This window comes from Ictidomys tridecemlineatus, chromosome 11 (genome assembly GCF_052094955.1).
Source record: "Ictidomys tridecemlineatus isolate mIctTri1 chromosome 11, mIctTri1.hap1, whole genome shotgun sequence".
Taxonomy (NCBI): Eukaryota; Metazoa; Chordata; class Mammalia; order Rodentia; family Sciuridae; genus Ictidomys; species Ictidomys tridecemlineatus.
In genome coordinates, this window is record NC_135487.1 from 10,482,581 (window position 1) to 10,510,223 (window position 27,643).

The 27,643-nt window shown below is 51.9% G+C and overlaps 1 protein-coding gene across 2 annotated transcripts; it reads right to left on the reverse strand.

Moving 5' to 3' along the window:
- Nucleotides 1-730: 730 nt before the first annotated feature.
- On the reverse strand, nucleotides 731-27,273 carry Zbtb17 (zinc finger and BTB domain containing 17). Of its 2 annotated transcripts, XM_005317491.4 has the most exons (15): nucleotides 27,125-27,273; nucleotides 6,213-6,419; nucleotides 5,473-5,661; nucleotides 4,712-4,852; nucleotides 4,291-4,413; nucleotides 3,689-3,930; nucleotides 3,467-3,609; nucleotides 3,079-3,379; nucleotides 2,650-2,737; nucleotides 2,445-2,561; nucleotides 2,235-2,355; nucleotides 1,914-2,044; nucleotides 1,394-1,603; nucleotides 1,196-1,285; nucleotides 731-1,117 (listed from the first exon to the last, which is right to left on the reverse strand). In XM_005317491.4, the coding sequence occupies exons 1-15, from the start codon at nucleotides 27,129-27,131 to the stop codon at nucleotides 834-836; spliced, it is 2,394 nt and encodes a 797-aa protein (XP_005317548.1). In that variant the 5' UTR covers nucleotides 27,132-27,273; the 3' UTR covers nucleotides 731-833. The 2 variants fall into 2 exon arrangements, with proteins under 2 accessions (XP_005317548.1, XP_040143898.1); XM_040287964.2 differs by lacking the exon at nucleotides 27,125-27,273 and having other exon boundaries at nucleotides 6,217-6,350.
- Between the last annotated feature and the right edge of the window lie 370 nt (nucleotides 27,274-27,643).

The following is a 27,643-nucleotide window of genomic DNA, read 5'->3' on the forward strand; positions in this document are numbered from 1 at the left end:
TTCCTTTGTCCCTCCAGGTGGAGGCTTCACTGATTCAGGCAGGTAAACTGTTCCCACAGGATGACACTGGCCTCCCAGCACTGGCACTACTGTGAAGCAAGCACAGAGCCCAACATGTTCTTCTGCCCCTTGCTGCCCGACATGGACAGTGAACTTGAACAAATTTTCCAAGGTTGTGGTGCAGACACCACTGAAACGTCAAGGCCCCAAATGGTTCCCAGGTAATGCGGAAGGCACTTCAGACTTTGACACAGGGGAAAACCAGGCGCAGAGGATGTGGGTATTGGGGTCTGGAGACAGGGGCCATGGTCCTGGGAGGAAGGGCTCTTCCGTCTGCCTGGCTGAGAGTACCCAAGGGCAGGCCCAACAGACGTGGTCATAGGAGGCAAAGCCATTGAGACCATAGACTGGGCTCTTGGTCACCTAGGTCTCTGTGAACAGTTGTGGTCCTTCCCACTGGTCCCTTCCCCGGCTGAACCCCCGGGCGAGGGGAGCAAGGCCACAGTGGTGCTGGCTGGGGTCACGGCCCTGTGTGCTGCTCCACCCACTGTGGATAAGGCAGTTGGCTTGGGCATGGACGGATCCTGGCTATGCTCCACAGGAGGAGCAGCAGGGCTCTTTGAAGAGAGCTGGTCCCTGGATTGTGCAGCCTTCTTGTGGCACAGCCTTCTTGTGGCATCAGCCACAGCTGCCAGCACCGGCCCACCCCCACAGGGACCTACAGGCAGCATTAGAAAATAATCAAATTTATTCTCTCTAGGGAATGGGCTGCCCTTTTCAGTTCCAGGGTGCCATCCGTCCTTAAATAAACAGTCAAGAGAAGGGCTGCCTGCTCACTGAGCAGGCGGTGGGCATTCAGAAGCTGTGGGTGGGGTCTCTGCCATTGCAGGCTGGCCTTCAGCCCCGTCCCGAGGGCGGAAGACCAGCTCCCCGGCCTGCAGCACCTGCCCAGCTGGCCACGTGCTGCCCGGCCCGTACTGCTGGTAGAAGTCCGCGTCAGTCTGGAACATGACCAGTGCCTGGGCGGTGTGGATCCGAACATGCTGAGCCAGGCTATTGGCATCCAGGAACTTGTCCCCGCAGGAGTCACAGGCGTAGAGGATGTGGGTGTTGGGGTCTGTGGAGGTGGGGGCGGCAGTCAGGGTGGGCAGGGCCCTTGGTTCCCCGGGGCTCACACCCTGGGCGGCCCCCTCACCTTCCTCCTGCACTTGCTTCACGGCCTTGCTGATCTCGGCTTTGAGTACCTCCGTCTCATCAGCTGTCACCGCAGCCCCCACTGGTACCACTGTGAACAGAATGGGCAGACCCTGAGGCAAAGGCCAGAGACATGTGCCCGCTACTGCCACTCGAGGCAAGCTACAGGTGACTACCCTCTGCTGCCCACGGCCCTCACCTGTGAGCTGAGTGACGGCCGTTGCTGCCAGTGCCTCAGTGGCCAGCGTGACCATGTCATCCACAGTGACCACGCTGACCTCACCACCCTCCTCTGGCTCCAGGATTTTGATGCCAGCCTTGCCCTGGTGCACAGTCTTGACGTGGGACCGCAGGTTGTCCACTCGGTTGAAGCCGCGGCCACACTTGTCACACAGGTAAGGTTTCTCTCCTGGGGGGAGGCAAGGTTCGCTCCTGCCATGGTGGAGGGCAGCGGGGTGGGGGGGGACGGGGGGTCCAGGCTTCGGCTTCCCCTGCAGCCCTGTCTTGTCCAGCAGGAAGCTCTGGGGTGGCCACCGAGCTGACAGCCTCCTCCAGTAGCAACTGGCCCACTGGAAGCTCTAAGGGGTCCACACTTCAACTGAACTGCCTCCAGGGCCACGGGCAGCCAAGGCTGGGATCCAGGGGTCCCCCCTTCTCACCCATCCCACCTGCAAGTCGGGCTGAGCAGGGAGATGTGCAGTGGGTGGGCACATGCTCACCAGTGTGGATGATGATGTGCTTGGACAGGTCCCCCACGTTGACAAAAGCCTTGCTGCACACACTGCACTTGTGTGGGCGGATATTATCGTGGTGCCGGATGTGATTGGCCAACTGGCTGGACTGGACAAATCTGTAGGGCCAAGGGGAGGGGCTTAGATTGATCTGCTCAAGCCATCCCCAGCCAGACTGAGAGGCCTCTGGCCACATATGGATCAGACAGGACCCTGGGAGCAAAGCCTGGGGCTGGGGTGGCACTCTGCCCAGTTCCCAACAGAACCCCCTCACTATGGGCAGCACCCTGGCATGGGGGAGAGGGGCACCTCTTGCCGCAGCGCTCACAGACGTAGGGCTTCTCCCCAGTGTGCTGGCGCACGTGGGCGATGAGGGAGCTGGCCTGGGTGAAGGCCTTGCCGCACATCACGCACTGACAAGGCTTCTCGCCTGAGGACAGAGGCAGGGGAAGGCATCAGCACCCACCTCTCCCTGTGCGCCCCACCCGGGCCCCCACAGCACAGGGGCTGCTCACCCACCGGTGTGGATGCGGACATGCCGTTGCAGAGCACCGGGGTCAGCGAACTGTCGCTGGCAGTGGACGCACACATAGGGCTTCTCCCCGCTGTGGATCCGAAGGTGCCGCTTGAGGTTCCCTGTGGTGAGACCCATGGCAGGCCTGGCATGGGGCCCGGGGGCCAAGGAGCAGGGCTGTGAGGGCAGCCAGGGCAGCCCTGGGCCTACCTGAGGTGGTGAACTGCTTCCCACACTCCCGACACTTGAGAGGCCCGTCCGCGATATGGATCTTCAGGTGGGCCTTCAGGTTCCCCACCTGTGCCCAGGGAGGGGGTCAGAAGGGCCACCCCAAGCACTTGGCCTCTGATCCCCTCCCCTCCCCCTCCCTTAGGGAACCACTAAAACTCAGGTCTCTCAGTGGGCTGGAGTGGCTCCCTGTCTTCTCAAGCCAGATGGAATGTTCCAAGTCCCAGCAGTGAAAGGACATGCCTGCCGCCCGGCTCTCTCTGATTTAACCCCCGCCAGACTCCACCTGCCTGGGGCTGCCTGGACAGAGCAGCGGGCGCACCCTCCTGGGACAGCCACTCTGCGGACCCTGGCAGCTTCCCTCTGGCCCTGTCTGCTCCTCGCCATCAGCAGGGGGCTCCAGCAGCCCACCTGGTTGAACTTCTTGTCACAGTGAGGGCACTTGTGCTCCTTGTCAGTGTCGTGGGTCTCCAGGTGGCGCATCTTGGATGTGGGGTCGGAGAAGGAGCGGCCACAATAATCGCACTGGTAGGGCTTCTCCCCACTGTGCACCAGCTGGTGTCGCTTGAGGTTGCCAGAAGTGGTGAAGAGCTTGCCGCAGTCCTCGCAGCGGTAGCGCGCCTCGCCCGAGTGCCGCTTCTTGTGCAGGTTCAGCAGGCTGATGAGCCGGTAGCTCTTGCCACACTCCTCACAGCCATAGGGCTTCAGGGGGCTGGGTGGTGGGAGGCGCAGTCAGGGAAGGGCGCGCCCACGGGGCCCAGAGCGCGCAGCCTGGACAGTGGGGAGGCGGCGCAGGTACCTGTGCGTCTTCTCGTGCGCCTTGCACGCAGCGGGGTCCGAGAAGGCCTTGCTGCACTCCCGGCATGAGAACGGCTTCTCCCCCGTGTGGATGCGGATGTGCCGCTTGAAGTTCCCCGTGTGCGTGAACTCCTTGCCACAGTCCTGCGGGCGCAGCGGGAAGGCGTGGTGAGGGGCTGCAGCGGGAGCGCGACGGAGGGCTGGCACCACCCGCGGCCCGCACCTCGCACTTGTGGATGACGGAGCCGTAGGCCTTGGACTCGGTGCGGTCCCCGTAGGTGCCGGAGCGCAGGCTCCGGGCCTCTGAGCTGAGCTCCTGCCCCGAGTCTGTGCCTGCTGATTCCTCGTTCTCCTCCGGGGCGTCTCCATTCTCCAGCTGAGGCCCCTCCTCCTTCACCACCGCTGGCCCCGTGCCCTCCTCTTCCCGCTCCTCTTCTCCTTTGCTAGCCGGCTCCACCTCCATTTCTGCAGAGAAGGGCAGCGCTGAAGCAGATGGAGAAGAGCCCCCAGGAACCTAGCAGTCCCACCTAGGAACCTAGGAGGGGGAGGCCCTGGGAGCATCTGGGAGTGGCAAGGAAAGGTCTTCAGACCTGCCATCTGCTACTTGGAGGATGCAGATGTGGGCCCCAGTTAGCCGACAGCACTGGTGGGGGGACAGCAGCACACTGAGTGGGGCCCAGAGCTGTGGGAGCAGACCTCCAAGGCTGCACCCCAACACTTGTGTGCTGATGGGAGCTGCCAGGACATGGGACCTCAACAAGTCAAGACTCAAGGAGAGCGAGACTGGAGGCAGCGCTGCCCAGGCGGAGGCAGTGGGGAGGGTACCTTGCTCCGAGCTCTCTGACAAGGCCTCAGCCTCTGCAGCAGCCATGCCACTTGTGGGGTCTGGCTTGAGCTCCACGGGCAGGGGCTCCCGAGGCGCGTCAGCCCGCTCCGTCTGCTCTGCACCTGAGGGGAGGGGACAGCACCAGAGGCTGGATTAGGACAATCCGTCTAAGGGCTTGAAGCCTCCCCTGTCCAGGCCCCTGGGGGTGGCTGTGGCCCAGGAGAGGCCCCAAGCAGCTCGTGACTCTGCCTGGCTGGACAGACTGCACAACAAGCCGTAGGTCTGTCGGGGAGGTGGACTCTAGAAGTGCGGAAGCCTGTCCCTGTCCAGGCTGCTGGCAGGGGATGGGATAGCCTTCTGACTTCCTGCTGCCCACCATCTCCCACCAGGCAGCCAGCTGGTCCCCAGATCACAACTCACCGCTGGTGGCACTCCCAGCCTGGCCGCCCCGCTCCTCTTTGAGCTCTCGTCCTGGGCCTGCAGGTGGGCTGCTCCCTGCTTGGTCCAGCCTGGTCAGCGTGGCAGCAGCAGCCTTCTCCTCTCTGGCTCTCTTGTCCCCTCCTGGAGATAGAACAGGACAGGTCTGCCATTTCCCACCAAGTGCCCACCTGGGGGGCGTGGTCAGGTATCCCAGAATTTGCCAAGCTCTTCTGGGTCCTCTCTGGGGACACGTCTAAACAGTGGTTTGTTCAGTCAGTGTGGTCATTGGACACATCATTCCCCAGGCGCCAGTGCTGTGCCTGGCCGCCAGCGGGCACTGGGAAAGTTTCTGCCTATGGAGGTGCACCGACTGACAGCCCCATGTGTAAGTAGGATGCTGACCACGGGAGAGGAATAAGGTCCCCTGAAAGTGTAGAGCATTTGGCCCACAGCAGACAGCCAAGGGCTTCTGAGGATGTCAGGGGAGAGTATAAAGTGGGAGGAGGTGGCTGGAGAAGGCGTGGGAGGAGGCGTGGGAGCAAGCCTCACCCACGTGCACGGGCAGCCACCTAGGTGGCTCCCTGTCCCCTGCTGGCAACAAACTGGACAGGGCAGCAGAGGGCCCTTCTCAGACAAAACTGCAGCCAATGCTCACCAGCTCCCCACAATGGAGAAAGGGCAGATGAGGAAACTGAGACCCAGGGAGATGACCCTGAGTCGGAGGCAGGCCCCCAAGAGTCTCTGGCTGCCTGTACTCTGACCTTCCGTGGTCAAGGTCTCTGTATGTTCCCCAGCGCTGGTGGCCGGCTCAGCGAGTGACTTGAGGGCATGGCATGCTGTGATGACATCCTGCATCTGGAGGAAGTTGGCCACGGCCAACACATCGTCCACGTTCTCGGGGCTCAGGCTCAACTTGGCTGTGTACATGAATTCCAGCACCTGCCCCAAGCCTGCCAAAGACAGGAAAGCCACTGTCACAGACCCACCTCAAGGCAGACACCAGCAGCCCGTCCAGCCCTCCACTCAGTATGGCAAGGCCAAGGAGTTCTGAAAAGCTGAGTGGCAGGCCATCGCCTTCTCCTGAGCTGGAGGGTGGGCAGCTGGGGTCAGCCCAGCAGACAGCCTCCCAGAGGGGACAAAGGGTGGGAAGGCCACCCTGCACGCCCTAGGCCCAGGCCCTGCACTTCACCGCTGGAGGACTCTCCGGCCCACCTGTGTCAGCATCAGCTTCCTTGGGGCTCTGCCGCCACCGCCACTGACCTCCAGGCCAGGCTCCTGATCTCTGCAGGTCTCAGCTGCCACATCCATATAAAGGGAGGGTGACACCTTGCCCCATACCCCTCACTCTGTTATGCCAGGCTGGGAGCCCAGACCAGGACCCGTTCCCTCCTCAATCCCAAGGCCTACTTCCAGCCCACGTCCTGGCCTCCCTGGCTCCACTATCACCCAGCTCCTAGCACAAAAGGAGTCCTCGACAAGTCGCCCTGACCCTGTGGGGTACCTGCCGCGTTACTGATGTCCAGGTGCACCACGTCCTTCTGGTCCACAAAGAGCATCTTGAAGTACTCGCTGCAGGCTGCCAGCACCGCCTTGTGGGCCTTGAAGTCTACACCGTCCACTACAAAGGTGCAGTCACACAGAAGCCCCAGCTGCCGCTGCTGGTTCAGCTGCTCCAGGACGTGCTGGCTGTGCTGGGGGAAGTCCATGGCTGCAGGATGCCAAGGGCCTCTGTTAGCACCGAGAGAGGCGCCAGCACCCTCACCCCACCGAGCTGCCCGATGAGACTCGGGGAGGAGATAGAGAATGAAACCAGGGAGAGGCGCTTCTCCCGAGATGGGGCTGGCTCTCTGCTGTGAGTCAAGATGGGCAGAGGCTCCCTACTCCAGGTCCACCAAACAGGGATGTTCCAAACCAGAAAGCACCCAGGGTCCAACACCAAACACTACCCTTGTGTCTTACCAGATGATGAAGTTAAAGAGTCACAAAAGCAAACAACAAAACCCCGCTGTTGTGATTTTAATGAAGAAACGACATTGGTCAGGGTAACATTTTCTACGAAAAGAATATTACCACATAATCTCAGAAAAAGATGGATGTCCAACGGGGCCCATTTAGCAGAGCTGGGCTTGCTCAACCTTTCTGATTCACAGACTCTGGGAACTATATAAGGTTGAGGAGTCACCTGCCACCAGAAACCTCTGTTCTGCTGACTTTCCCAGGAGAAACAGGAACTCCAATCGTGATCCTAAGAGCTGCTGGCCTGGCTAGTTCCTCTGTCAAGGGCCTCACTTAATGCCTAGAAATCTCACAACCATCTCAAGAAATGTGCTCAGAAAAATTCCCTGGCCGGGAGCCCAATTATCATGAGCTGCACAAACCATGACTAAATAAGTATCTAAACCAGCTCGCCTGCCACCCAGCACTGCTGCAGGGTCCACCTCAAGACCGGCAATTTACTAGGAAAAACAAGCAGGGCTTCCTTTCTAGAAAGGACCAATTTTGGAAAGTTTCAAAATAAAAACCAGCACCCACTGCGCCCACACTGTATGGATGAGCAGGGAGGCTGTGGTGCCAGCCCAGGATCTCAACAGTGGTGATGGTTCTTTACCAGCTGCTCCAAAACCGGGTCTGAAACCCAGCAGAGGACACGTCTGTCAGAGCTGCTCCTGGGCAGGTGAGGAACCTCGGGGCTCTCTGCAGGGGTGCGGCAGCTCTGGCTGTTCCCATTACACCAGCCTCATGGGAGAGTCACTGCTGCAGCCTGGAGCTGCGGGGACCATGTGTGGCTGGCTGCTGGGATGAGCTGCTCTGAAAGCCACAAGTCAGTGCTGCAAGAGGCCGAGGCCACTCACTCCATGGTGTCTGGAAACCTCAAAAGTAGGGGTATGTGCCAGCTGTGGCAGTGCACACCTGTAATCCCAGTGACTCGGGAGACTGAGGCAGGAGAATCACAAGTTTGAAGCCAGCCTCAACAACTTAATGAGACCCTGTCTCAAAAACCAGAAAGGGCTGGGGAGGGGGCTCAGTGCTAAAGCACCCCAGGTTCAATTTCCAGTCAAAAAAACAAACACAAGGGCTGCAATGCATCAGCTCAATGGTAGAGCATTTGCCGAGCATGTGTGAGGCCCTGGGTTCGACTCCCAGCTCTGCAAAAGAACCAAACAGAAGAATATGTGTCTCCTGAGCTCAGGGCGACACCCAACAAATGAGGGAAAAACATGGCAGTTGGGAGGGGCCCACAGCACAGCATCACAGCCTGAGTGGTGAGTTCCAAAGACCTGGACAACCCACTCTGTCCCCTCACACAGACAGGGACCCTGCTCTGACCCTACCAGTTCTCCCACCAACGCCTGGGCTGGAGCTGAAGCATCTCTAGGGAGAGTCAGAGGCTGCCTGAAGGCAAGAGGTAGCAGCCAGCCTCCATGCTTGCTGAGACCTCTCCAGAGCAAACTAGCCATGGCTGCACAGGCCAGTGAGGGCAAACATTCTGTAGGCATAGGACACCTCGTAAAGGCACCTTTTCCTAAGGTCCTCAATCCCTCGGAAGAGCCAGCTCCCGCTGGTAACCTGAAGGAATGCAGGGGAGAACCACAGCTGCACTGGCCCCGAGCTTCAGACATGGTAAAGAAACTACATCCAGTTTCTAGGCTAAGTGCTCTTGCTGGAGTTCCGAGGCCAAGACCCAGAGTGGGTACACAACAGGCAAGAGGCACATGGAACCAAAGGCAAGAGGCAAGGACAGGCCTGGGCCATGCTGACCTGAGAGTGGAACAGGCATGTTAACAGACAGGAATGTGCAGGTGTGTGAGCAAGTCTTGGTCTCAGATCCCAGTCACCCTCTCCCTCCTCCAGGAACCCCAAGTAAACCACCTGTCAAGTGCAGAAAGAGGGAAACGAGGGTCCACACAGGGCAGAATCCTCAATCAGCTTCACAACTTGCGCATGAGGCCCACACCCAGCCTTCCGTGCAGGAGGCCTGGCTTTAGGAGTTGACCTGAAAACTGGGCTGGGGAGGCGGTGTCTCCCGGGCTCAAAACTCCTGTAGAGCAGCAGCAAAACCCCTATAGGACAGAGGGGTTCTGAGGTCCCACTGGCTAGGGCCTGAGGAAAGAAGGACCCTCCAGCAGGAAACTGGCCTGCCTCGCCAGGAAGATATACAGAGAGACTGCTGGCCACAGGAGCAAAGGCCTGCTGGCTTGTCTGGGACCCAATGCTGCAATGAGCTTTTGTGGTCTCACCATGGAGCTCCTGGGGAGAAGGTGTCAAAGCCCAGCCAAACTGCCTTCCTGGGCTTGAAACACCAGCCGGGGAGCTAGGTGTGTGCCCTTGTTTTTAGAAGACCAGTAGAGCTCCCAGGATAGGGTGGCTGGTGGCCTGTCCCTCTAACTCCCTCCCTCCTGGTGCACGTACACTAAAGCAACTGTGTGACCCACACACCATTGCGCACTGACGCCAGCCCACCCTTCACAGCAGCACGCCCACCAGAGGTGGGATTCTCCCCAAATGCAGGTGTCAGGAGGAGAAAAGCAAGGCCCTTGATTCTTCTAAGGCTGTTCCAACAGAGACACCTACAAGGAGTCAAAGACAGAGAAGAGAAAGAGGAATGGATAAAAGGGAAGGAGAAAGAAGCAAGAGGAGGGAAGGGCGGGCAGGAGAGGAGAGAAGTCCAATAGGGAGAGAAAACACAGCAGCCCATTCCCAGGCTCATGTGAGTAGCAGCTCAAATAGATGCCCAGCACATCTGTGAGGAGCCCATGGTGTGACAGCAGCCATATCCAAATGATGTCACCTGCAGAAGCAGCCCTGTGATCTCTACAACTGAACAGCTCCCTCCCCTAGGCCACACCAGGGAAGGTGAGATGCTGCTGACCTAGTCCTTCTCCCAGAAGGGCTAAGTGGACTAGGCAGCAACCCACCTCTGGAACCACAGGGCATTCACAGGAGGACACCAGGACGGCCAAGCTTAGAGAGGCAGGGGAAAGGGCAGAGCGGCAAAGATGATGGGTCACGCACAGGACCAAGAGCATCTGTAGCCCTGTCCTGGGTGCATGCATGAAGGGTCACCTCAAACCAAAGCCACAGGAATAAGATCAACAGCCAGTCACTCCCCACACTACCAGGCCTGCTGCCCTAAGTGACAGTGACGAGACTGCTCCATCAGAAGGCTGCACCCACCAGCCACCCTGGAATGCAGGTCTTTCACTCAAGGACAGGTGCAGGGACCCCCACATTCCTCTCCTGCTTGACTGGTGATAAATGTGGGTGCTAGTCAAAAGTACTTCTAAAGTTATACTCCATGTATGTATAATGTGTCAAAATACACTATATTGTCATGTAGCTCTAAAAAGACCAAATTTTTAAAAATGGAGGAACTATTTTAAAAAATTAAACTCAAATCGTGGCTCATTTGTTGAAAGGATATTTTCTTTTTTAAAAATGTCTTTATTTGTTTTTATGTGGTACTAAGGATCGAACCCAGTGTCTTACACATGCTAGGCAAGTGATCTGCCACTGAGCTACACCCCAGTCCCGAGAATATTTTCTTTTTTGCTGGGCGCGGTGGCACACATCTTTAATCCCAGAGGCTCAGGAAGCTGAGACAAGAGAATCTCAAGTTCAAAACCAGCCTCAGGGCTGGGGATGTGGCTCAAGCGGTAGTAGTGCGCTCACCTGGCATGCCTGCGGCCTGGGTTCGATCCTCAGCACCACATACAAACAAAGATGTTGTGTCCGCCGAAAACTAAAAATAAATAATAAAAATCTCTCTCTCTCTCTCAAAAAAAAAAAAAAAAAAAAACAGCCTCAGCAACTCAGTGAGGCACTGTCTCTAAACAGAATACAAAATAAGACTGGGGATGTGGCTCAGTGGTTGAGTGCCTCTGAGTTCAATCCCTGGTATAAAAAAAAAAAATCATTTTAAAACAATTTGCCTCAGGATTCTTGAAAATTGTGGTTCTTTCATTTATATGAAATACTACTGAATTTTTAAAAAGCAGATTTACAATAAATGTACTGGAAGTTAAAAAAAAAAAAAAAAGACTCTAGAGCCTTTCATGCCCCGTGTCTTCCTTTTAGATGCAGAAAATGCGTCCCCATACAGCCAGAGGAATGAGAAGTTGTGGCCCAATTGTGTACAATGTCAAAAATGCAGTCTGCTGGCATGCATAACCAATTAGAAAAAAAACTGTAGAGCCCTCGATGACACCTGGCTTCCCAGGAACCTCAGCCACTCAGACTGACTGCAATCAGGTACCATTCCCCAGTGCCGCCTCCACTGGCTCAGTTTTTATCCCTGACTAATGGGCCAGATGGCAGGGTTCAGAGCTGGGTGCTCTCCTGATGACAAACAGCATGACTGGACCCAGCCCTGGGGACCTCATGAAGAATTCTCTGGGACGAATTTGAGGGACACCTCAGTGTGTCTCCAGGCAGGCACAATGGATATTCTGTTGATCAGAGAATTCAGACATGGACAGATGGGCCCTGACTCTGTTCCTCCATCCCTGCCAGGGCCCCCTCACCTATGGAATTGGGATGGGTCCAGCAAGGACTCTAGTAAATAGGGTACAACCAGATCTGGACCTTAAGGGCCTGAGGACCTGGCTGCCATGTTGCTGGGGAGCCCAAGCTCTCCTGTTGGAAATCATGAGCAGTAGCTCTGAAGAAGACCCTGACCCAGAGAGGCCATTCGACACACCAGGGCTCTGGAATGAGACAGATGCTTTCCTGGACCTCCCAGCCCAGATGCCCACCAAATGTTGTCGCATGAATGACCTCAACCATCATCCCAAGATGTTAAACAACTGCCCAGGAAACCCACAAACTATGAGAAATATAAATCACTAATGGCTTAAGCCTCTAAGTTTGGGAGGTCTGTACAGGAAGGGACAACTGAAACAGGTGGTAAAGCAGTCAAAACAGTGGACCAATCAACCACAATCCATAGGAGGGCCCGTCTCCTGGAGAAGGGCAGTGGGGCTCTTTTGAGGCACTGGGCACATTCTATTACTTTGCTTGGATATCTAGATGCATAATTTAAACTCAACCTGTACGTTCTGTACACCTTCATACGCAGACCTTTCAAAATTCAATGAAAAAACAGTTCAGTTGCAGACTTGCTCCAGCCACAGCATGGGGCCACATGCAAAGACCAGCTGCTCTGGTCAGGGCCCAGCAGCTGCAGGATGGTGAAGTTCAGCAGAGCTACAACAGCAGAGAAGGTGCGCCTGGGTGGGGCCTGGGCACGGTGCTGCTGAACCACCTCATTTGCCTTCAGGCCCAAACCACGCAGACTATCTGTGAGGAAGGTTCCACTTGGATCATGAAACCCACTCCACGCAGTTCAACAGGTCCCTCCAGTAACAAAATGGCATTTAGAGTGTCCTCAACATGTCCAAAAGAACAAGGCCAGGCAGGACACACTCTGGGCACCAGAAAACTAAGAATGCAGCCACGGCCAGCTGTCAAGTTCCACGCTGCTGCCTCTGGGAAGCAGCAGGCCTGGAGCTCCGCCTGCAGCCTACCATAGGCAGGCCCTGCAGTGTCTCCAATAACAAGTGGCCTATAGGAGGATTTAACACATTTGTTACAGGGACAAAGAATGGAGGTAGCTGGTCACTGTGGAACATGCCTGCAATCCCAGCAACTCGGGAGGCTCAGAAATGTGGATGGCAGCCTTGGCATCTAGCGAGACCCCACACAACTCAGCGAAACCCTGATTCATAATAAAAATAAAAAGGGCTAGGGATGTGGCTCAGTGGTAGAGTATCCCTGGGTTCAATCCCCAGTCACTAAAAAAAAAAAAAAAAAAAGCACAGCCAGGAAAGGAAGAGATTACATGTCAATGAGGAGGCCCCTTACTCTCCCTTCCTCCTCACTCTAGCTTATAAGAATTTGTATATACCAACACTTGACAGTGGTGCATGGCTGTAATTCCAGCTACCTGGGAAACTGGGCAGGAGGATCATAAGTTTGAGGCTAGCCTAGGCAACTTAGCAAGACCCTATCTCAAAACAAAAAGGGATGGGGGCATACCTGAGTGGTATAGCACCTGTGGGCTCAATCCCCAGTGCCAAAAAAACAAAAGAACAACATAGGTAAAAAGTCAGGTACAGGACCCAGGGCCTGGTGTGTTGTCAGCATTCAGCCAACCATTGTCACCAGGAGGCAGAGATGAAGAATGCAATTTTCTTTTTTAAGGCCAAAGACTTTATCAGATGATTTCTATGTCCCTTTTATACCGGATGCCTTAGGGGTAGTCAATAACTGTTTGGTGACTCCACCCTGTTAGAAAGGCATAATCATAACCCATTATTCCTTCTAAATGCAATCTGGGAAAATCCCAGAACACCATTAGCAAGAAAAGAGGGAGGGAGGGAGTCCAGGGAGGAGGCGCTGAGCAAAGAGCCACTCAGAGCCACTTTCTCTGCTGGGAGGCACTTTACAGCAAGCAGCTGTTCTGCTAAGCGCTCTGCACGCAACGACCTCCCCAGAGTGCGCAGAGACCCCACAGAGCGCAGCTCCATCTGGGGTCGAGTGGACACCTTTCAAACATGAAACATTACCCAGTTTATTATCAAGCACTCAGCCAAACTGCCACACAAAGGGGCACCATTAGGCCAGGAAACAACTGGCCTACCACAAGAAGATGCTGAGCTTCACATCCATAGCCTCTGGTTCCCACAACAGGTCATGCCCAGCTCCAGCCTCCACAGGAACACAGCCAAGCCTGTCCAAGTGCCCTGAGGAACCTGAGAGCAGGTGGGAGAAGTCACCTTTGGGCTGCCAGTGACTTGGCATTCCTGATCTTCTAGAAATACAGGTGGGTCAACAAACTCAAGCCAAGGAAATGGAAGTTCCAACCAGCCTTGTGACCTTGAAAGCTACCCACCCAATCCACCACCCACCCAGGTGACAATCTCTCCCTTTAGGTGTGACCTGGCAGGGAAGCAAACAGCAGCCAACCCAGCCTAGTGGGTTGCCCAGCAAACACTCTTCTTATATTAAGATCATGTAGGACGTGGGCACATCTGAGCTTTTCTCCCCTCACCCCCAGCCACAAGTACTGATAGCCTGAAATGACACTGTGCCACCTCATCTTCCTGCCAGCATAGAAAGCCCACTGTCAGGTGTGGGTGCTTATTTCTCCCTCACAGCTGCTCACAGCACTAATCCAGGACCCTGCTCTAAAGAAGTTACAGATGGAGGTGACAAACAGACCTGGAAGAGAGCAGAGAGCAGGCCTTTTTGAGTTGTGTAACTCAATGTCAACATTCCCTAGACCCCTATGAAATGACAATTGTAGGGGCTGGGGTTGTGGCTCAGGTAGAGCGCTCGCCTCGCATGTGCGAGACCCTGGGTTTGATCCTCAGCACCACATAAAAAAATAAACAAGTGTTAAAAAAAAAAAAAAAGAAATGACAGTTGTGCTTTTGTATTTGTTAATCAAGTGAACTGACAAAATCCACTCTAACAATGAACTTCTGAACTATCAATCACAAGCACATCCATGTGCTCTGTGGTTTGGATGTCTGCCCCCTCCAAAACCCACACTGAAATTTAACTGCCAAGGTCAAAGTATAAAGAGGAGGGGTCCTTGAGAGGCCATCAGGCCATGAGGGTGCTCTGCTTTCCTGCTGGATCAATGCTGTTACAGCAGGAGTGGGCTCCTGGCAGAAAGGAGGAGGCCCGGCACCCCTCCTCAGTCTTGCACCCCCATTTCCTTCCCACTTCTGCATAGGAAATTGCAACTCGGAGGCCCTCACCAGATGCTGGCACCTTGATACTGGACTTACCAGCCTCCAGAACTGTGAGGGTTTTTAAATCACCCAGACTGTGGTATATTATACAGCAACACAAGACAGACTAAGACGATGGCCACCTGAGAAACCTACATGGTAGGTGGGAGATGTTCCCAGCACACAGAGGGCCAGAGGGTGACATCCTTACTCCCATCTGCTGCACTGCCCCTGGGGCTCTGCAGCCACATAAGAGCATAACAAAGACTACCAAGCTGCACAAGCACTGGGAGAGCCTCTTCAGCTCGTCTGAGGTGCCGAGTGAGGACTGTGAGCCTCACGGGGAAGGCAGTAAGAAGTCCATGCAGTATGTAAAACAGTATGTTCGATCTCCCAGGTGCTGTGGAGAAAGCTAGAGCAAGCTGAGAGGGGAGGGGGCATTCTTTTTTTTTGCCCCACCCACGATACTGGGGATTGAACCCAGAAGTGCTTTACCACTAAGCCACATCCCAGCCCTTTTTATTTTCTATTTTGTGAGAGAGTCTCCCTTAAGTTGCTACGACCGGCCTTGAACTTGTGACCCTTCTACTTTGGCCTCCTCAGCAGCTGGGATTACAGGTGTGTGACACCACACCTAGAGGGACATTCTTCAATTTAATATTTAAGAAAGGGACCAAGAAGCTGGGCACAGGGCTGGGGATGTGGCTCAAGCGGTAGCGTGCTTGCCTGGCATGCGTGCGGCCGGGGTTCGATCCTCAGCACCACATACAAACAAAGATGTTGTGTCCGCCAAGAACTAAGAAATAAATAATGAAATTCTCTCTCAAAAAAAAAAAGAAGAAGAAGAAGAAGAAGCTGGGCACAGTGATGCACACCTATAATCCCAGATATTCAGGAGGCCAAGGCAGGAGGATGTCAAGTTTGAGTCCAGCCTGAACAACTTTGAGAGACCCTGTTTCAGAGTAAAGTAAAAAGAGCTTGGTGGGACTGAGGCTGTGACTCAGTGGTTGAGCGCTTGCCTGGCATGAATGAGGCACTGGGTTCGATCCTCAGCACCACATAAAAAAATAAAGATATTATGTCCATCTACAACTAAAAAAAAAAAAAAAAAAAAAAAAAAGAGCTTGGGATGTAATCACTGGCAGAGCACCCGTGAGTTCAAGCCCTGCTATAGGAAAGAAGAAAAGGGAAGCGGGGGAACCAAACATCCCTCTCTGAGGAAGTGGCATTTAAATGAAGTGCCTGAGTGAGCTATGACACTATAAAGAGACACAGGAAGAACAGAAGCAAAGGCCTCGAGGCAGCATGACCATGGCACCGAGGCCTGTGGGAGGGCGGGCAGGTGGGGAGGAGTCAGCACTGGCAACAGAGGGCTGAGGGCTCCCAGCTCTGAGGGGCACTCTGGACTGGACTTTCCCCTCAGTGCACTGGGAGGCCCTGGGAGAGCTGAGATCACAATGGTGGCATTTTCACAGGGCCCCTTTGACTGCAGCAGGAGAGAGACTACAAGGGGGCCAGAGTGGAGACAGGAAGGCTACACAGACCACGGCAGTGGGTGCAAGAGATGGTAGATGGTGGCACCCTCACCCAGGTGGCAACCGAAGTGCTTGGATCAGGGTTGTGTTTGGCTGAACCAACATCATTAGCTGACCTAATCGACATTGACTAGAAGAAAAGGGAAGGAGTCGTGGGGACCTGGAGGATCGGGCCTGAGCAGCTGGCCAAGCTGAGGAAGACTGGGGGAGTCTTCCATGGAAGAGTCGAGCTCTGCTGAGGCCAGCCGTGCAGACAGTGAAGGGCGCAGACACTGGATGAAGAAGGGAAAAGACCAACAGATTCGGGATCCAAGGGCGAGCGCCTGAGTCCTGCTCTATCTAGTACCTGACCGAGTGACTTCAGGCAAGAGCTTTAGATTGCTCACCCATAAAACAGGAAAACCACAAAAAGATGATGACTGAGCACTCGCCAAGACAAAAGGCAAACAGGAAGTCTGCCCAGGCCTGGCAAGAGTGGAGCCAGATACTGCGCCCTCACACAGGCCTGCAGTGAAGGGAAGGTGAGCCCATAAAGCAGAACGAACCAGGCACTCGAGGGAGTGCTCAGCCAGTGAAGCCAGGGCTCACCTCCCACAACACCCCATCAAGCCTTGCAAAGGCAGCCCGGCAGGAGAAGGCGGCCAGGGCTGAGCCTCACCCTTGGGACCATCCACCCAGGAGAAAGACAATCTGATGAGCGGGTGACAAGGACCTGGCTGCATCTAAAGAGACGTGTGAGCAAAGGCACCAAGGCTGTGCAGGCAGGGGAGGCATGAGCCATGGAGCAGGAGCATGACAAAGAATGGTGGGCACATGGGGGGACCAGGTGCAGGTGTGACTTCCACATCAGAGCTAGCTCGTCCTCTGCAGTTGGCAAGCAGAAAGCAGAGTGGAGATCAAAAGCACACAAGCAGGCTGGGATGCCCACAGCACTGGACCCTTGGGACGGGAAAAACAACAGTATCCCACTCCTGCCCCACGAGCACTGGGAGGGTCCAGCCAGGTCCTAGAAGAACTCAACACACTCTTCCATGGGCCTCTGAGCAGCCTATAAGAGGCGCCTCCCACAGAGGACCACATGACCCGCAAAGGCCAAGAGCCTCTTCCGGCGGGGGTGCTAACACCCTCAGTGATAGTCAGCTCGCTCCTCACAGAAGCTGGCCACGCTGCTGTCCAGGCCACAACCAGGCCAAGAGTCACAGCTCTGACTTTCACTTGAGAGAAGATACCCACACCCACATCTCCAGAGGGCGCAGGAGCCAATGGTAATGCACTTTTTTGTTTTACCACTTGTACATACTATTAAAAACTTAAAACTGAGGATGTTAAGAAGGAAGAAAGGAGATACAGAGAGAATACCCTGAGTCAGGGATCTAAGTCCTTCATTTCTAGCCACCATAAATCCTTTAAGACATTTTCTACAAGACCTGGTGACTAAAAATTTATCAATAGGAAAAAATTTCCCATAGAGGAAATAGAAAAGTGCCATTTGCAGAGAATGTGTCACTTAGGAAACTCTGAGTAGAAATGCCTTCAGGGGACTCCCCAAGAGAACAGGTGGCACCCTCGTTTTCAGGCCCACATGAAGCCCTGTGATGCTGGGAGCCGGGAGCTGTGTTCACCCCAGGCTCACAAGCCCCAGCACCAGCCAAAGCCCCCACCTGTCCATCCCAGGATGGGTGAGCACCTCAGGCAAGAGCACATGCACCTCGAACCTCGACTGGTGACCTATAAGATGGGGATGACGGGAAGGTTCCTATGTGGTGGAGTGGCTCCTGGCCATCGTCATTATTACTACCCATGGGAACCTGCTGCTCTGATCCTGTCCTCTCTTCTAAATGTGGATGTAAAAATCTCATCAGGTGTCCAGGTGCCCATCTCAGGTGAAGTTTCCACCTGCACTGAGACCAGGAAAAGGCTCAAGGAATGCTCACTCTCCTGGCTCCAAGGTAATGAGGCTTTCACTGAGGAGCAGAGCGTGACAATCCCAAAGAGAGAGAGCACAGCAATTCCAAAGGAGGCACAAATCCTGTGGCGGATGGAGAAGCCAAGCCAAAGAAAAAAGGAGGTTAAATACAGACTGGAAATGGAGGGAGGAGGACTTCAACGTGACACAGGCTCTTCCCTCGACTGACTTTCCCTGGGTTTGTATCCTCATTAGGATTAGGTGACTGCTAAGGTCCTTCAAGTGTTAAGATTTAATAAACGCTGAACAAATGAATGCTTTCTTTAGTGAGATTACAGATTACAAAGATATGAATTTTAAGTATAGTGGATATCATGTGAATGACAATAAAAAATTAGCTATTTACCTAGTACCCAGCAGATTTTTTTCATTTAAAATTTTTCCTACAGTATGAAAGACTACCAACTGTGAACATGAACTACACAGGACATAAATACCAACTGTGAAATATATGGTGGATGTCAACATCAAATGTTACATTTATCATTCCAAACAGGATTAAACTAAGTAAAGGTTTTGTAAAACTTAACTGAGAAAGACTAGGGGGGTAGCTCATGGTAGAACACTTGCCTAGCATGTGTGAGATCCAAGGGTCAATTCCCAGCACCACTAACACACACACACACACACACAAAAAAAAAAAAAAAAAAAAAACCTGATTAGGAAATCTAAACAAGTAAAAAGATACCTTAAATATTCTGGGGATCTCAAAACCTTAAGTTACACCTACATAAAAAAATGGTCAAGAACTTGATGTCTCAATTTCCAATAATTTCTAAAAGGCACAGGGCTCATCAGATGCAGATGATATAATATGGTGACCCTACAGATAAGCTGAGGCTGGGCCTCCATATTTGCCCTGGAACTAACCGTGCTACTGACCTCCGCCTTTTAAACCCCACCACCTGTGAACCCCTAAGCTGCAGGAAGCCTTGCAGTGGGTGACCTGCAACCCTGGCACTCTGTCAGCCTGCCACTTTGAAGTGCAAGCTTCTGAGAGAAACTCAGAAACCACCCATGTGCTGCCTGGCTCCTGGTCCTAGAACAGTGAGAGCAGGAGAGAGTTGAGACTCCAGGACCATGCCTGCTCTGAGGCAGGCAGGCTGGTCAAGTTAGGGGCTGCTGCAGTGAGGAGGACCCACAAACTATGCTTAGGGTGTGAAAGACTAGAAACCTAAATGTGCAGTTTCATTCAATTTCCACTCTTCTCAACTTCCTGAACACAAATATCAATGTGAAGAGAATATTTCTGGCCCATGCAGTAAATACAGGGCAATAGCCCTGAAATACAAAAGGCCCTTGAAACACAGAAAGGCCGTGTCCACACAAAGCTACTCACACCAGGCTACTCAAGAGGCTGAGGCAGGAGGATCTCAAGTTGGAGGTCAACCTGGGTGACTCAGCAAGACCCTGTCTCAAAATAAACTAGAAAGGGCTGGGGATGTAGCTCAGTGGTAGTGTGCTTGTCTGGCACGTGCAAGGCCCTGAGTTCCATCCCCAGCAAATGGGAAAGAGAAAGAGAAAAGACATCATGAGTTCTGTAAAAGAATGTTGGTGGGGGGCTGGGGATGTGGCTCAAGCAGTAGCGCGCTCGCCTGGCATGCGTGCGGCCCGGGTTCGATCCTCAGCACCACATACCAACAAAGATGTTGTGTCCGCCGAGAAGTAAAAAATATTAAAAAATTCTCTCTCTCTCTCTCTCTCTCTCTCTCTCTCTCTCTCTCTCTCTCTCTCTCTCCCTCCCTCCCTCACTCTTTCTTAAAAAAAAAAAAAAAAAAAAAAAAGAATGTTGGTGGAACAGTGTGACAGCGCCCTAAGAAAACTCAGCTCTGCTAGTAATAAGCTCCCCATACTAAATACTCAAGGGAAGTGACTAGCAAGAGAAATCTGTAGGCTCCTGTTTCACAAGGGCAGTGGAGAGGTCACTGCCAACTGAGACCATAAAGAGAACAACTGCAAGAGCTGCTGGGGAACCGACCGGCAGAACGCTTCCCACGCACATGCCACCTCAACAGTGCTTACGGTGATCCTAAGAAGATGGCATTAGCATGGTCACCCCACTGTACAGATGAGCAAACAATGGCTTACAGAGACTGACCTAGATCTGCCACCATTCCCAGATTCATGGCCAAGTCTGACATACTCTAAAAACTGTGCTCCTTCTACTGAAGAAAAAAACTTTCATGGCTCAACAGATCCTTAATCAGTCCCCAAAGGGCAAATTCTGCCATGAACCTGCTAACCCCTTTCCTTATACTAATGAGTGTTGTAAAATATAAAATATGATATTTAAAGTTTGCTGCTACCAAATGAAATACAAAATTAAAACCACAAAACATCTGAATTTCTGGAAGCACTGCATGCCAGGGCCAACTCTTACCCACAGCAAACAGCTACAGAAGCTGAAGAAACGATTATAAAGTACGTTTGTAAATGCATCACAGAAATACCAAATCAGTAAGCAATACAGAGAGGTCAAATGAAACTAAAAGGCTGGAATCTAGAGAGCAAGGGACGCTCTGGAGGCTGGGTAAGCATCCACGGAACTGAGCAAGCGGAATGCCCCACCCCACCAGGAAGGAGGTCTCACAGGACCTCGGTGGGAAGAAGGCTGCACAGAAAACTGCCTCCTATCCTGGCACTGAATGGAGGAGGGAAAAAGCTTCCCCACCAATGTGTAACCATTAGCCGGCCCCCCGGCAGACGACAGTTCAAAATCTATTTTTTTTAACAGCCCAAATTTATAAATTATAAAAGATATTCCTCAGGCAGATGAAAAGTGATCCCAGAAGGAAAGTATACAATGCAAGAAGGAAGGAGAAATAATGAAAGTCGTAAATAATAAGTGGATAAATCTAAACAAATACTGAACTAATGATGTCTTGTAAATTTTTAAACAGAACTAAAACATACACCTACAACATAAAAGTGAAGGATGATCCTGGACACGGCGGCACACCTGCAATCCCAGCGACCTGGGAGAGGGTCACAGTGCATGGCCAGCCTCAGCAACTTAGCGAGACTCCATTTTGTTTTGGTTTTTGAACCGGGGATTGAACTCAGGGGCACATGACCACTGAGCCACATCCCCAGCCCTTTTTGTATTTTATTGAGAGGTCTCACTGAGTCGTTTAGTGCCTCACTAAGTTGATGAGGCTGGTTTTGAACTTGCAATCCTTCTGCCTCAGCCTCCTGAGTCACTGGGATGACAGGCACATTGCATTGCAACCAGTCCAAGACCCTGTTTTAAAATAAAAAATAAAAAAAACTAGAAATGCAGCTCAGTGGTAAAGCACCCCTAGATTCAATCCCCTATACTGGGCAGAGGGGAAGGGGGGAGAGAAAAAAGAGCAAGTGATAGAAATTAAAGTGTTCTAAGGCCCTTAACTGTTTGAGTGTAAGATGTTAAGACAGTGACTAAAATTAAACTTTGTAAGTTATGAAATTCAAAGACATACTATGTTCATGGACAGGAAGGCTAAACAGGTAGAGTGGCTCAGAGGTAGAGTGTTTGCCTAGCATGTGCAAGGCTCTGGGTTTGATCCTCAGCACCACATAAAAATAAATAAATGAAAAATAAAGGTACTGTGTTCAAATACAACTAAAAAATTATTTTAAAAAATGTTAAGGTGGTTATCCAAATTGATACATAATAAATTCAGAGAAACTTTAATAAAATATTGTCAAAAAATGTTACAGCATTTGACATGCATGATCTAAAATGAATATGGGAAAACAAAGGCTCAGGACCTTACCTAATATCAATTATAGTGATTAAATCAATCTAGTTTAAGGACACAGATAAAAGATAGTAAAAAGCCCATGAAGCTGGACCCAGTGGAGCACACCTGTAATCCCAGTGCTCAGGAAGCTTAGGTGGGAGGATCATGAATTAAAAAACAGCCTCCACAATTTAGTAAGACCCTAAGCAACTTAGCAAGACCCTGTCTCTAAAAAAGAAACAAAAAGGACTGGGGATGTGGTTCAGTGGTTAAGTGCTCCAAGGTACTCCACCCCCCCCCAAAAAAAAAAGCTGGGCACAGTGACGCATGCCTGTAATCCCAGCACCTTGGGAGGCTGAGGCAGGAGGATCACAAATTCAAAGTTAGCCTCAGCAAAAGTGAGGCACTAAGCAACTCAGTGAAACGAGCCAAACAGATCTGAGAACGCTGGGACAGAATCAGATGGTCTCGGGAGGCTGAGGCAGGAGGATCTCGGGTTCAAGCCAACCTCAGCAACAGAGAAGCACTAAGCAACTCAGTGAGACCCTGTCTCTAAATAAAATACAAAACAGGGCTGGGGATGTGGCTCAGTGGTCGAGTGTCCCTGAGTTCAATCCCCGGTACCAACAACCAAAAAAAAGTCGATGAACAGACCCACACATTTGTGAACACTTAATATATAATAATGGGTACTGATGACAGTACAGATAAAATTTGAGGAAAAGGATACAGTTTTTTAATAACTGGGACAATTTGGTACATTCTTTTAAAAAGTGAAAATGAAGTCAGCCTCCATTTCACACTATACAGAAAAATAATAAAAGTTCTTAAAAAGAAACAAAAAGTGCTACCTATAAAAGAAAAAAATGATAAAGTTAAGAATTTCTTCTCATCCAAAATGGTGGGGGGACTAGAGTGCAAAGACAAGCCATAAATTAGAAGCAGATAGTTCAGCTTTCCTGTATGATCACAAAGAATCAGTATCTAAAATTTTTTAGACAATAACAGAAAAATTTACATGTAATTAAAAAATAACCAGGGCTGGGGATGTGGCTCAAGCGGTAGCGTGCTCGCCTGGCATGCGTGTGGCCCGGGGGTTCGATCCTCAGCACCACATACAAATAAAGATGTTGTGTCCGCCAAAAACTAAAAAAAAATAAATAAATAAAAACATTAAAAAAAATAACCAAATAGAAAAATAGCCAAAATATTTAAGCAGATGTTTCAGAAAAAGTGAAGCGGGAATGATGAGCAAGTATAAGAAAAGATGCTCAGTCGGGTGTCGCAGCACAGGCCTGTTAATCCCAGCTACTCAGGAGGCTGAGGCAAGAGGATCACAAGCACAAGACCAGTCTGGCAACTAAGGGAGACCCTTCCTCAAAATAAAAAATAAAAAGGACTAGGGATATAGCTCAGTGTAGAATGTCCCTGAGTTCAGTCCCAGTACCAAAAAATAAGCAAGAGAATGATACAAGCACAATTCAGGGTGACCTGGGTTGGGGAGTGTCTTGCTTCTGGGATCCAATGTTACGCATGTCCATGTTCCTAACACTGAGCACAGTGTGCAGCGTACAACAGGCACAGAAACAACGAATGAATGCATAAGCAAGCCTGGGCTCTCTGGGCCCAATCACCACATATCGACCCCAAGCCAGAGCAGCCTGCCCAGGCAGACAGAGGCCTGGGGAGCAAGCCCAACACTCCTTGGACTTCTGACAGTTTTCCCTCCAGCACTAGAACAGGTATGATTGGTTCTTTAGTTGAATATTAGATACCAAAACTGATTTATGTCTGGGGACCATATTACATAACAATGTCTCTTTAAACCTTAGAACCTTAAAAAAAATGAGCATGACTCTTGCTCTGTCCCTTTTTTTTTTTTATTGAGAGAGAGAATTTTTTAATATTTATTTTTCAGTTTTCGGCGGACACAACATCCTTACTTGTATGTGGTGCTGAGGATCAAACCCAGGCCCTGCGCATGCCAGGTGAGCGCATTACCGCTTGAGCCACATCCCCAGCCCTGCTCCGACTCTTTTTGTCAGATGAAGTTCATACATGATGGCAGGAGATGAAGCAGCCAGTTTGGACCATGATATGGATGCCTGGGTTTGAGCAAGGACAGCCACATGATCAAGGGATCCCTGTTCCCAAATGGACCTCACAGAACAGTGAGACTTGCTCTACAGCTCTGAACTACAGATTTTCAGACAGTTAAAAGGTGAGGAGTAAATTTCTATTTTGTTTCAGTCTCTGTACTTGGGCTTGCTCTGTTGGAGCAGTTTATTTCTAGTGCTGGGGATTGAACCAGTACTAAATAAATGGCTAGGCAAGCGCTATACCAATGAGCCACACCCCAGTCCTACTGGAGCATTCTAGATAACACCTAATTAAAATAAGAGTGAATACTGCCCACTAATTAATCTACTTTTATCTTTCCTGATTAAAAAAATAGGAATATCAACAATTTTCTGGGGCTGGGGCTCAGCGGTAGAGCACTTGCTTAGCAAATGCAGGGCACTGGGTTCGATCCTCAGCACCACATAAAAATAAAATAAAAGTACTGTGTCCAACTACAACTAAAAAAGAAAATATCTTAAAAAATAAAATTAAAAAAAGAACTGGGGTTGTGGCTCAGTGGCAGAGTGCTTGCCTTGCACATGTTAGGTACTAGGCTTGATACTCAGCACCACATAAAAATCAATAAACAAAATAAAGATGTTACACCCATCTAGAAATAAAAAATATTAAAAAAAAGATTTCCCAACCAAACTGTAATAAGGCTTTTGTCATTACTAATTTTAAAGCAAAAGCTTTCTTTCTTTTTTTTTTTTTTTTTTTTTTTTGGTACTGGGGATTGAACCCAGGATGCTTAACCACTAAGATACATCCCCAGCCCTTTTTTATATTTTATTTAAAAGAGACAGGGTCTCACTGAGTTGCTTAGGGCCTCATTAAGTTGCTGAGGATGGCTTTAAACTTGTCATCCTCCCGCCTCAGCCTCCCCAGTCACTGGGCTTACAGGTGTGTACCACCATGCCCAGCGAAAAAGCTGAATGTTGAGCTCAGAGAAGACAAACTCTTTCAAGGTTGGTTTCACCACTGAGGTTTACAGATGCATCGCAGATTTCCAAATAGCCCAGTCTACTCTTTTCTGACAATCTGTCTACATAAACTGCAGCTTGGCTCACTATCTGAATCAAAGACACTCAGTGAAAAAATCTGATGAGAAAATGAAGGGTGGCAGCACCTGCTCCCTAAGACTTCCACCCACCCATCAAACAGGCAAGTGCAGAATGCTTGGCACAGAGCAAGTGCTCAATAAATGTTAAACGGGGTTACTATTGGCCTGCTGCATACCGGAAAATGTGCTGGACACAAAGATGAATAAACGCAGCCTCAGTCCCCACACTCTGGAACTCCTGCTTTATGGAAGACTGAGAGGCAAAAACCCCGAGGCTGGGCTGGGGATGTGGCTCAAACGGTAGCGTGCTCGCCTGGCATGCGTGCGGCCCGGGTTCGATTCTCAGCACCACATACAAACAAAGATGTTGAGTCTGCTGATAAATAATAAATATTAAAATTCTCTCTCTCTCTCCCTCTCTCCCTCTCTCTTTAAAAAAAAAAAAAAAAAAAAAAAAACCCGAGGCTGCTCCCGGTATTACTCCACCATGGCATTCCACTGCGCTGACCCAGATACTGTTCTTCTCATTTCCCACCCTCCCCTAGGTGAGCATGTCCCCTCTCCTGGCTCCAGGAGACTTAGGTAGATGACAGCCAAAGGGATCACCACCAGATGGTTTCACTTGAAAGTTTTACAGGCACCTGACTCGAAAGTCTTCTCTCCTTGTGCTCTTCCTATAGCATTGAGTGGTATTGGCATCTACCTGTGAAGAACTAGGAGACAATCCTGACCCCTCCCTGCCCCTTACTCTCATTGAACTAATCACTGTTCTACCTTGGAAACCATCTCTCCCCAACTCTGCCTCTAACCTAACTCAAGTCCACCCCCATTTCTCAACTGGATTAGTCTAGCAGCCTCTTAATGGGCTTCCAGGGCCATTTCCTCTGACACACTCTTCAGCATGGCCAGCGATCTTTCTAATCTACAAGCCTGATTATTATTAGGTGGTGGTAGTAGTAGTATTACCAGCGAGTGAACCCAGGGGTGCTTAGCCACTGAGCCACATCCCCAGGCCCTTTCTATTTTTCAATTTGAGACAGGTTCTAAGTTGTTTGGAGCCTCACGAAGTTGCTGAGGCTGACTCAGTCTCTCAGTGGCTAGGATTATAGGTGTGCACTTTCCACCCCGGCCACAAGATTGATTCTTAAATGCCTTCTCCTTAACTTAAAATTTATTTAATTATTTTTTGGTAGTAGGGATTGAACCCAGGGGCGCTTTACACTGAGCTACCTCCGGAGACCCTACAATTTAAAGTCCTTATCTGGGTTTACAAGGTCCCCTACAGCTGAGAGAGCCTGCTTCCTTCAGCCTTGTCTCCTGTCTTCCACCCAGATCCCTGGCCCCTTCTCCAGCTTTGGGTGTCAGTTTTCTTCGGGGGACAGAAGCCTCCCTGGATCCACCCAGACTCCCGGAGCAGCGAAGTGCCTCTACTGCGTCTTCCCTGAGCAAGGGGGGCACTTCTTCCCGCGCAGCAGTATCTCAGGGTCTCCCACCTGAGTCTGAACTCCGGGAAATGATGACACAAGTACCAGCAACGCGCACTTGTACGGCATTTACTCCTAACCACAGGTATTTGAAGCACTTCACACCTACTACCTCATTTAACCTTTATCTCCATCTTGGGCGGCAGATTTTATTATCCTCTCTGCTTCACGGATGAGGAAACCGAGGCAGGGAGCCCAAAGAGCCCAGAGACGCAGCCTGGAGAGGGAACCGGCCTCTCCTGGCCGCGGGCCCCGCGCTGGCGGGCGTCAGGCTGCATCGCGGGCTCTGCCCGGGACCCGAGGGGGCTGAACCGCGTCCGCGGAACGAATGAATGAACGGCGCCTCCTGACAGGGCCAGCGGCGGCCGCGGCGGACCTGCGCCCTCCAGCCTCCGCAGGCGACGAGCGCAGCCCAGCACCTCGCCCCCTCGCGGCCGCAGAACGCCCACCCGCCGCGGCGCGCGGGGTCAAGGGGCGGTGACAGCCGGAGGCGGGGGCGGAGATGCTACCAGCTGGGGTGTCACCCGGCCCCGGAGGGCACTCTCGCCGCCTCGCTGGGGCAGCAGGTCCGCCCGCCCACTTCCCGCCCGCTCTCGGGGCGGCGCCCCCTCCCAGCGGCCCCGCACCTGCTACCCGCGGTGTCCCCTCAGCCGGGTTCCCGTCCCATTCCACTTCCCTCCCCTCCCCCACACAACCGTCCATGGCGTCCCGCCGCGCCCCATCCTCCGCCGCCTCCGCCCCGGCTCCGGGAACTCCCCCGGCCCCCGGCGCTTGATGACCCTCACCTGCCATGTCCCGGACCCCACCGCAGGAGGAGGTGCATCACGGCCGCGAGAAGGCCAGGGACGGCACTTCAGAGCAGACAAAGGGCGCCGCCATGTTAGAGTCGGGCGGAACCGACCTCGCTGGCTTCCCGGCTGCAACTTCCGGCGCATGCGCAACGCTCGCGCTGGATGCGCGACCGCGGACCGACGCATGCGCCTAGCTATCCAAAAGTTCTACGTTACTTCTGCGCTTAGAATTGTCCTCATTATAACCCTGCCTTACCATGATGACAGTACCGACTTCCATGTGTTCAGCGCCTATTGAGCGCCAGACGCTGCGTTGAGCTCTTTATGTGCATTCTCATTAAATTCTTATAACAACTTTCAAATAGTTTTATTTTCCCCCCCTTTTGAAGAAGGGAAAAGGGAGACTCTCAAAGGATAAATAAATTGTCCATGGTCACACATCTTCTAAGTGATGGAGCAGAGATATGAACCTAGTTATATCTCTGTAAATCCCATTATATTTTTCTACTTTTT

Coding starts and splice junctions, on each gene's coding strand:
- Zbtb17 (XM_005317491.4), bottom strand. Junction 4,853..5,472: donor AGAGACCTTGACCACGGAAG/GTCAGAGTACAG, acceptor TTCTATCTCCAG/GAGGGGACAAGAGAGCCAGA. Junction 3,931..4,290: donor GTCAGAGAGCTCGGAGCAAG/GTACCCTCCCCA, acceptor CCTTCTCTGCAG/AAATGGAGGTGGAGCCGGCT.